Raw genomic sequence first — 11,565 nt, 5'->3', positions numbered from 1 at the left:
AAAGTGTCCTATCTATTTAATCTTATATATAAAATGATAAAATGTCTCTTTATAGCTTCCTTCGATCTTACTACTATAATTATTCTGGCGAAACAATTACATTACGATAAATAACTAGTCTTAAGCAAATATGGCTGACAAATATCTGATTTATTTAATCTTGATCGTAGATAATAAAGTGCTCGTCCTATTTAATAAAAAAAAAAAAAAAAATAAAAAAAAAATAAAAAAAAAAAAACAAAATATATATATACGATAATTAATACGATAATAATATAACAAAGTGCATTCTTAGCTTCTTACGAATCATATATATATGGATTTAAATCATAAGAATATATATATTTTAATTAATGAATCTTAATCATAAACAATAAAATGCTTCTACGATGTTTCCTCTAATCTTACGAGTATATAAAGTACTTATGAAGGCAGTATGAAATAAAATAACGCAGTTTCTCGATAAGCATAATTTTAATAATTACGTAAAATACATACGATAATAACTATTATAAAAGAACTATTAAAAATATATACGAACATTTGCGATCGCGCGCGCGCTCTTCAGAATAACCTGAATCGATGATGCTATCAAGGCAGTTCTGAAACAATGCACAAAAATAATATAATGTCAAGCAATGAGATAAACCCAAAGCAAAACAAAGTAAAAGAAAGCTTACTTACCTAATTCTTATAGAATCCCGCTTGGCGTAAAACTTCTTCACGGTACTCCGCGTCTTCAAAATCATCGTACCCCGCGTCCTCACACCTCCTCACCGGCGCCGCGAAATCGATCATTCTCTGCACCCTTCTTTCAGCACGTAGTCTACTCATCTTCACTACGTTCTTCCACAAGCATACCCTCCACGGTGGTCCACAATCCCAGTCGTCCTCTAACAAACAAATAAAGGTTACATACATCGAATTATCAATTATATATTAACAAACCGCGTCATAAAAAAAAAAATTTTAAAAGAACTTACTGAGCATCTCATCGGTGATCAGAAATCTCTCTCTGAACAATCTCTCCTCCTCGCTCCATTCCTCGAATAATTTATTCAGGGAGAAAATATCATCCCCTTCCTCCTCCAGGAAAGCCTCCCAGCGCCGTCTCTCTTCGGCTCTCACTCGCCGATCTTCGCGATCCTTCTTCGTGTATTGATACACAGAAAGAATAACGTCGGGCTGAGAAAGAAAACCCTTAATTATTATATTTCCCTATCTCGATCGCCCCGTTCCAAATTATTAAGCAAATATCAAATATCATTAATATCAGAGGTAATAGCATTAATAATAAAACAGACTCATACACATTCATGAATAACTACTTACGTTCTCCTTATCAAACTCCATCACCAGAATTATCGGTAATCGCCTGATCACCACCCTCGTTTTCGAATACGGGACTTCAATTTCCATTATAAATTTTTCTTTTCTCACAACACTCTTACCACTGCAAAACTAAAGTGCGACTGTGCGATTCTTCTTCGTTGACCTGCACGTGGAAAACCATTTTCTTTTTCCTCTTATTCCCCCTCTACTCACATACACTTCTACCTATGATATGTTTACGACTTGACACGCCCTTTCTAACTTACCAAAGACGTTAAAACACAACCTTTCCCAGCGAAAAACTACACATATGGATGCAATATCAGACCCTCGCAGCTTGGCGGCCTGATTCAGAGAACTAGCAAAATACGAAAGCGTCCTCGAAAAAATAATAACAAAAAGAGAGAAGAGAATTTTTATTTATCATTAAGCATCTATGTAAGTTAATATAGTATATATTCCTCGCTACGATAAGCTTCACCCTAAATAATTAACATCTACGCATTGGTTCTAACTGATCTAATTAAAGTAATTTTAATGAAATATATATATCTTAAGTATAGAACGTACATATATACCCAAGTACAATTCTTATATCTTACTCAGTTGCAAAATAAAGTTATAAGACATATAGCATATATATAAAAAAAAAAGGGGAAAAAAAAATAATAATTTACATATTCATAATTTTAGAATAAAACGTGCATATAATCTATTATAATTCCATACTTTACTCGGTGACAAAAGGATACCTCATATACTATATATATATATAGATATATATATAAAGAAAAAAACCCCAAAAAGCACACAAAAAAAAAAAAAAATAATAATAATAAAACAATATATATATATTTACGTATAATTAGAATAAGAATATATATATATTCAATAATAATCACATATATATATATCCTACTTGATTACATAGCTATAGGAATACAAACATACACATATAATCATAATTTTAAAACAATATCACATACACGAACAATTAGATTAAGAATATCTATATATATATACTTCACTATGCATTATTACAGACATGTTGTCGTACTTCGCGATTCTCGTTCTCGTTAATCCGATTCACGCTCTTATTGGATTCGATTGTGGCGGACAACACCTGAATATTACTTCGGTATCGTTGCTCGATGTTGGAGAATGCAATCTTGATATACGGAAACCCAATTCGACTGACGTCTACATGCAACTCTTACAACTCTCGGACTACAATCATGCAGAAGTCATCCAGTGCAAGGTGGAAATATCACGGACAATTTACCACTGCGGAATGCACTCGCATGTCTCCATAGTCCATAACGGAAAGGCAGATTATATCCACGAAACCGGATATACAGTGTGCCGAAGGGCATTCCAAGATGGAACATTCTCTCTCGGAGATAGCAATATCATTCACGGACTAAGAGCTAATCAGACTACTTATCATAGTCTCACCTTAGCCGGACGCACTAATAACGACGGAACCTGCAAAGGCACTCAGTACTCCGACCCTTACGGAACCTGGGACAACGTCGTTGTTCAAGCCGTCGTCAAGATCTCCTTGAGGACATCGCACGTTCCCGTACAATTAAACTCCGGAAAAATAATATTAAAATCCGGAACCATTTGTCTCTTGAGCGAAGGATTTTGCATCGATTCCGAAAACGGATACTCGTATTGGAAATCCTTGCCAACATCTGCTTGCAATTTCCATCAATATGACGTTCTTTATGAGGGTTTAGCAACTAAAATTACAGATAATTCAACTAACCCTCTTTCTCCAATTATTTATAGTCTGACTACGCAGGACGTTCGCACTTACGAAGACAAAAGAACAACCCTTGTGCGGATACACTTTATTTCGCACAGAGCACCCTAAGCTCTTTATCCTAGAGACAAAGCAAGGCGATACCTTCGCCAGCCGAGGTATCATCCCCGTGGACAACCTGGATATATTCACATATATGAATTCTAAATTCGTGTATGTGGAAAAACACATCCGACAACAAATGACTTCATTATATTATAATGTTATGCAACAAAAATGCGAATTAGAAAGACAGGTAATCACCAACGCCCTGTCTTTCGCTACTCTTCAACCAGATGAATTCGCATATCGCCTTATGAAAGGACCCGGCTATATGGCAGTTACAACCGGGGAAACCACGCACATCGTCAAATGCATACCTGTAGATGTTGTAGTAAGGAAAACAAAGGAATGTTACACGGAATTACCTGTAACCACCCGCAACACTTCCTTGTTTCTCACCCCGAAATCCCGGATAATTTCTAAATATGGAAATCAAAGGGAATGCAGTTTTGAATTACCAACTATGTACCGTATCGAGGATACATGGGTTCAATTTACACCTGAACTCAGACAGTTACCTCCGCAACAATTAAAACCAATGACGACATTAACCTGGGATTATTTGACGCCAGGAGCCCTCGCTATCAGCGGAATATACTCCGAAGAAGATATAGAAAAACTGAGGGATCACATTATGTTCCCCGCAGAGAAACCCGCTCTTCTAAATACAATTGCAAGAGGAATTACGGGATACTCCATTAACTCCGACGCTGTCTCCATGTATAATTTATTGGACGAAGCCTCTCTCAATAAAATTGCCGAGAGTGCCGCCTCACGAGTATGGACCGGATTTATTTCATTCGGATCCGCAACCGCTGGAATCCTTGGCATTCTAATAATTATCCGCATCATAAAAGTCTTCGTCGATACAGCTATTCACGGTTATGCCTTACATTCCGCCTATGGATGGAGCATGCATTTGGCTGGAGCCATTTGGAGCTCTCTCACTCATCTACTACTTCATCTCGCACGAGGACCTGTCGATAGGACCGATAATAAAAAACCAGCCAAGGGACCACCGTCACCTTCTGCTCCTGAAGACCTCTCCAGGGAACCTACCGTAATCATTAATGGGTTTTCAAGACCAAATGATAATGCCTCATCCAACATCGAATCAGCAACTACTAATAATGTTTCTGATATTAATTCATATCAGAATTTAAGAGATCGTTTAAAAGATCTCGAACAAATTCCTTCGAATACATCGCAATTTGTTCTTAAATAAGGGGGGAGGTGTAACGTCCCGTCATTTTCGCGAAACCATATTTTTGCGCGCTACTGTTTTTCCTGCGCCAATACTTAAAATTTAAGGATAATTAATGATTTTCCTCTTTACATATAATTGTTTAGACTAAAATCAAGCATTTATATTATTAATTACTAACCATACCAAATCTAGGGTCTCCAGTTATCTAGTTCTAACTAGCCGCTACCAGGAACTAGCGATCCGACCAATCAAACGTCATCCGAGACCCCTGAGCGTATACTTCAACTAACCAGTTATTATTAAATGAAACTAACCCTTAGCAATAAGAATATATTTTAATCATGACTAACCCACCTATATATGAATATTCAATATTAATTAAACAATATAATAATATTATTTATGGAATCAGAAACATAATAACTTGTCGAACTTTACTTAACAATTTAAGACTTATAGTAATGAGTTTTAGAAGTATTTTAATCACTGACAGAATTATTATGAGGAAGGTTCCATAAATCCTTATCTTGCGATGCATTGTAACGACAAGCCTGCGACAAGCATTCGATGAATTACTAAAAGTGTTCAAACACTTAATATTTTAAGATTTCATCCGCAATTATATTTACGAAGCCTTATTTCAGTCATTAAATGATTTCGATAACGAACCCAAGATTATTAAGATTTATTGAGTAAATTATTAAATGAAGAGACTTATAAATAAGGCCCAAGTGGATATAATTAAAGAGAATATTTTATTACAGAATTAAGTCAAACGAGAACAAGAAAGTCTCGATATTACGTTATGGAATCATAATTCTATAATTTAGAAATAACCTAATCTTACCCTATTGCATTAAACTCAAGTTTTATTATAAATTATCAATCATTAAGAATTCTAACTAATAATATAAAATAAATTATATAAGAAATGATTCCATAAACGTACAAATGAATATTTGGCGAACTACAAGAAACTTTAACATGTATCTATGCGCAGACCTCTCTAAAATCAGCTCATAATCAGCAAGTAATTAAGTGCCGATCGTAGGTGACAAGCCGCTTCCGTCCGTTATCTCCCTCGCGTTATCGGATGCTAGCGTTCAAACCACAAAAGAATAATAAATTAGACACTTCTTGGAATCGTCGCTCCTCATCTCAAGCTCACCGCCTAACTTCGATATCCGGTCCAGATTATCTAAAACTCGTAAATTGATAGTTGACACCTAGAGCGTTCGCTCCTGTGGGTCACCGTATCGTGACCTCTTAGTACAATTTATTGTGACATATTCCAAGAAAACGTCTTTCTTAGAAATCCCCACCAAAAGGGAATTGCACACGACACTCAGATTTTTCTCGATTTGATGGGTATATAAACCCTTAATTCTTAACTTCATTGCGGCATACCATCATTAGCATCTCACCGTAACTCTACGGCATCTCATTATCGAGATCCCACCGTAGCTCTACAGTACATCATTTCTGTAGCCTTACGATACTCTGTATAAAGTCACGCGTTTGCCGTCAACTGCGTCGACATACCCAATTTGTTAGTCGCGCATAGAATTATAAAGTAAAAGTTAAATAAAGAACTCTTGTGTTTCAAAACTCGAATACGTTGATTTTGCCAAACATCCCGCGACCGAGGTCCTAGAGAAGGGAAAAAGGCGAACGAGCGTATTACGATCCACTGCCTGAAGTTCACAGTCTATCACAAGGTAAGTACTTATAATTACCCAGACTATTTAACACGCCAATTTTAATTTACGCTAGACTGACAATTCTCTTTCAATCACTACCTTCTCCTAAAACAAATAAACGAAATCCACTGTTAAGCATTGCATGCAGCTAACAGTTTCCCGTTGTCAATCAGTATTTATCAAATCAGAATCCAACTACCTTTTCATAATTATTCAAGGTATCAATATCAGAATTTAGCAACATTAACGTAGAAACAATACTCCTGGTATCACTCGGACGTCGTCCAAACCCGCATTTTACCTCTAGCCGTTGGACGTACCTTTCGTAGGTCCAGACGACTCTCTACCATTTCCCCTACTTCCCGTCGTTGTCGAGGCATCCATCGTACTTGCCCGATGACAAACCTCCCATCAACACCCTGCGTATCTCCATCGTCGACGAGGCATTCATCATACTTGCCCGAAGACAACTCCTCATTACCTTCTCTCACCTAATAAAAATCGATAACAGGAGAAAGATATCGCATAAGGATTCTTAAACAGAATTCCGGAACTAATTTCACTCTGGACGTGGTCCAATCCTCATTTTACCTATAGTTGCAACGCATACTTTTACCGTAAGCACACAAGCAACTCTCTGCCTTTTCCCCTACTTCCCGTCGTTGTCGAGGCATTCATCATACTTGCCCGACGACAAACCTCCCATCAACACCCTGCGTATCTCCATCGTCGACGAGGCATTCATCATACTTGCCCGAAGACATTCTCCGTACCCCCAGACCTTCCTTTTGAATTCATATTTAAAACCAAATGAATAGACGTATCGGATATTGATATCTCACTCTCTCTAGTTCCCCTTCATGTTATCTCACGATAATCCTTACCTAACTCATTATTAACCCTTCATTCTGACCATATGACTCCTTGTAGATGAGCAACCCGAGAAACAGAAAAGCACGTCGGATAAAAAGGAATCATCGAGCCGGCTTGAAAACTCGCGAAACACGCGCTGCATCGACCTTACGCTGGTTTAAGCGTAAGGCATATAGAAATAAGCCGCGTGTCATATCGTGTGAAGTAGTATCATTTTCTCCCGATACATTGCGTCGCTTAAAGACCTCATCTTCCCAAACTAATACTCCACGAAGCTTAACAAACGAGCACGAAATAACGCCTGTAATAAACTTACCGTCAGGCTTAGATTCATACTCTCCAGAATTAATATTATTCTCTGAATGGTGTCAGAACATACGCTATTTAAAAGAAAATCACACTGCAGATAACCATCAAGAAGAATCTCAATCTAACGATTTAATCTCTCAACTAAAAACTCAACTCCCCGAGAATTCTTTAGAAATAGATGAGTACGACAACTATCTAAATTATTGATGTACGTACACTTAATCATATGTGCATTAAATATATTATTCTCATCATTACCTCTACCAATTAATTCAAATGTTACCCAGATCTACTGAATTAGACGTCCAAGGATTAACAAACGATGATGCAAATTCAATTATAAATATAATTATCGGGCTACTAACTGACGTTTTAGAAGGAACTATTGATATCGATCAACTCATAATCTGCTTAGATAATCTTCATATCCCTGGCGCTCAAATAAGCGTCGAATTCACAGACGATTAAATAAATATCAAATTCATTTTATTAATTAGCCCCTGAAATTATTATTATCCAGATGAATAAACAACTTCAAGGTTTAATTTGCAATACAATTTACCAATTAATACTCAATTTGATCTATGAATATTTGAATGGTAAAATAACTTTCGATCAAGTCATAACTATTTTAAACGACATCGAAGATATCGCTAATAGATTCGATACTCCCAACTAGTAACCAATACCCCACTCCTGTGACCTACAACATTCCCTAGATCCGTAACTTCGGTCCTAGCTCTCGGCGTCCCAGAGGTATAGCCGGTGTAAGCAGGTTGCCTCACAAAAATAGAGAGCGCCCGTTTTCTCACTAGCCTAGGCATAGAGAGAGAAGGGAGATCACCCAGACGTGACACTGTCTTATGTTTATTCTGTTTTATATTAATTCTTTGTATAGGCGCACAGCAGCCTTTTTTTACAGACGCACAGCAGCCTTATTTTACAGGCGCACAGCAACCGTTTTTTACAGGCGCAAAGCAGCCTTTTTTTACAGGCGCACAGCAGCTCTGTATCGGCGCACAGCAGCCATTTTTTACAGGCGCACAGCAGCCTTTTTTTCGGCTATATATAATTTTTTAAAAATGTATCGTCTCTCTCTTCACTCTCCTTCTTCAACGTTATAACTTCGTCTGTCACTAACTCGTTTCTCGTAAACTTTTTCACCTTTGACTCCTTCTTCTTTGTTATGCCGATTTCATTTATTATAACATTTTCTATTCATTCAATCTATCCACGATGACATTTAACGTGATTTAATGTGAAACCATCGACTTATGTATATAATCATTTATGAAATGACACTCGTCAAGAACGTAAAAACTCGTATCATCCCTAAGGAGTGATTTTGACAAAATTACACTCACATACAACAAATAGTAAATAAACTATTAATTGTGAAAGATCGTTTATCGTGGAAAATAATTACGCGAACTGATAATCGTAATAATTATAGAGAATGAACAAAACATTTTACGTGCTATGCACATATACATGAAATAATATATAGATTAAATTATATATAGATTTAAATTTATAGATTATTTATTTATTAAACGATTGATGTATCATTAAGGCTGTGTGAATGTTACGCGCTAATGGGGTGTAGTTGAAACCACGCGTAAATAAATCTTTAATTTTGATTCTTATTGTACGCGTACCCCATCTCCTTCAAATGTTTTTTGGAGCTCATATCCAATAGTCGAATGTCAAAATGTCTAAAGAGAAAAAAAGCAATGAAAATACGTGCAACTCAGAAACTCAGCATAATGTAAGTAAATTTAATTTTTAGTGAAAGAGAGAAAGGATTGACATAGTGAAAGAGAGAGAATGAGATTAAGAAAAAGAAAGAGAGAATAAGATTAAGAGAGAAAGATAGAGAGAGAGACTTAGGTTAAGAGAAAGAGAAAGAATAAATAGATTTGTGTGTGTGTGTGTGTATGTGTGCGTGCGCGCGAGTGCGTAGCGTGTGCGTGCGCGCGCGCGCGCGCGCGAGAGAGAGAGAGAGAGAGAGAGAGAAATTAAGATTATTAATCTATATATTTGTTTTTTAGAATCACATCAGCAGCGAAAAAATTTTTGACGAAAACAACATCTTGAAGTCACAATTACAGGAGCTGCAACGGCAACTGGCCGCTGCTTTGATCAAGCAACAGCCTGCAGTGGTGGCTGCTGAGAATCCACAACCTGCAGTGGTGACTGCTGACAATCCTCAGCCAAAATTCTGCTGAAAATTCACAGCCTGCAGGTGAAAAGGATACGTTTCAACGTAAATATATTATAATGATAAACAATAATAAATAAAAATATACATAAGTAGTAAATAATATAACCAAAAACTTAAATTTTATATATTTTTTTACAGCAAAATACAAAACTCGGTGGGCAAGAGCTGGAAGAGGCCGAGGACGCGGACGCGGACGTGGCCGTGGACGCGAACGTGGCCGCGGAAGCAAAACTATTATTAATTATATTAATACTCGTAGTAGATAGCTATAAATATTAAATAAATACACACATATACATATTATATATTTTTTAATAAATAGATATATATTATAGATAAGTACTTAGCCTACAAAAGAAAAACGAAAATTTTGGAAAAGTGGCGATTTATTTCTCAACATAGTCTCCTTTTAGCTCGATACACTTGACCCAGCGATGCTCCAACTTCTTTAACCCATCTGAAAAATACGTTTTCTCGAAGTCTGCAAAGTAGGCCTCCGTCGCGGCGATGACCTCCTCATTCGACTCAAATTTCTGCCCGGCGAGTGACTTTTTCAAGTTTGGAAACAAAAAAAAGTCGCACGGGGCCAAATCTGGAGAATACGGTGGATGGGGCAGCAGTTCGTAGTGCAATTCGACCAATTTGGCCGTGGCGACGGCGGAGGTGTGAGCCGGTGCGTTGTCATGGTGGAAGAGCACTTTTTTCTTCGCCAAATGGGGCCGTTTTTTCTGCAATTCGGCGTCGAATCGGCCCAATAATTCGGCATAGTAGAGCCCTGTGACCGTTTTGCCCTTCTCCAGGTAGTCGATGTAGATCACACCTTGTGAATCCCAGAAAACTGTGGCCATCACCTTTCCGGCCGATAGGACGGTCTTCGCCTTCTTCGGAGCACGTTCGCCGGGTGAAGTCCACTGTTTCGACTGTTCCTTGGTCTCTGGTGTGTACCAGTGGATCCATGTTTCGTCGACGGTCACGAAACGACGCAGAAACTCCTTCGGATTGCGCTTAAACAGCGTCAAACACTGCTCTGAAATGGTCTCACGGTTGCGCTTGTTGTCCGGAGTGAGCAAACGCGGCACCCATCGCGCCGACAGCTTTCTCATGCCCAAAATTTCATGCAGGATATGATCCACGCGGTCTTTTGAGATGCCCACTGTTTCAGCTATCTCGCGCACCTTCAATCGGCGGTCTGCCAATACGAGATCGTGGATTTTTGTCACGTTATCCTCCGTGGTAGCCATTTTCGGGGCACCTGAGCGTGGCTCATCAAAAACCGACGTGCGACCACGTTGAAACTCGTTAAACCAATTTTTGACGGTCGCCATCGAAGGAGAAGAGTCACCGTACACAGCATCCAAGCGCTCTTTGATTTCGCTGCGCGATTTCCCTTCCAAAAACAAGAATCGAATCACCGACCGATATTGCTCTTTTTCCATTTTTCTAAAATCCGTGGACACGCTCGCTCCCACACGCGGTCAAAACAAAACTACGAGTCCGATTCGGTTGAAATTTTGACAGTAGCCGTCTACGAGAATGTACTACACGATAGTAAATCTCTCTTGTGATACTGGCACCATCATGCGGTGAGGCTAAGTACTTATCGGACCGCCGTATAGATCCGTATAGATACGGATATATATATATATAGATATTTATATAAAAAATCGTTAAAAAAAATCTTTTTTAATTAAATTTTTTTTCTTATTTTTCTCATTCTTATTGTCATCATTTTCATTATCCTTTCGCTTTTTATCTTTTTTCTTAACTTCCTCTATAAATCCTTTCTTCTTATCCTTTTTTTTATTCTCCTCTTGTTTTTCAAAATCACTCAATGCTTCTATTAATAACTCATCGAGTCCATCTTCGAGCACTAAAATTTTTTAATTATAAATAATTATTTGAATTATAAAAATAAATTGAAAATTAAAAAAATATTTAAATTAAAATTTATAATTAAGTAATAAATTATTTTTTTTATTTACCGTTTTTAAATTCTTCTATTTCTTTCAGTCTATTCATTTCGTAGATGTTTTCATTTTCACTGTGTGCC

At 37.4% G+C, this 11,565-nt stretch overlaps 1 protein-coding gene across 1 annotated transcript; it reads right to left on the bottom strand.

Annotated features, from left to right (window-relative positions):
- Positions 1–684: 684 nt before the first annotated feature.
- LOC145947223 (uncharacterized) lies at positions 685–1,484 on the bottom strand. The gene is made up of 3 exons (XM_083057021.1): positions 1,333–1,484; positions 984–1,185; positions 685–893 (listed from the first exon to the last, which is right to left on the bottom strand). The coding sequence occupies exons 1-3, from the start codon at positions 1,417–1,419 to the stop codon at positions 685–687; spliced, it is 498 nt and encodes a 165-aa protein (XP_082913147.1). The 5' UTR covers positions 1,420–1,484.
- Between the last annotated feature and the right edge of the window lie 10,081 nt (positions 1,485–11,565).

Source organism: Prenolepis imparis, unplaced genomic scaffold (genome assembly GCF_030444845.1).
Source record: "Prenolepis imparis isolate NDT839.2.m4 unplaced genomic scaffold, iyPreImpa1.0 SCAF_54, whole genome shotgun sequence".
Taxonomy (NCBI): domain Eukaryota; kingdom Metazoa; phylum Arthropoda; class Insecta; order Hymenoptera; family Formicidae; genus Prenolepis; species Prenolepis imparis.
The sequence above is the reverse complement of the archived record's forward strand: the minus strand, read 5'-3'. Positions and strand labels throughout refer to the sequence as shown.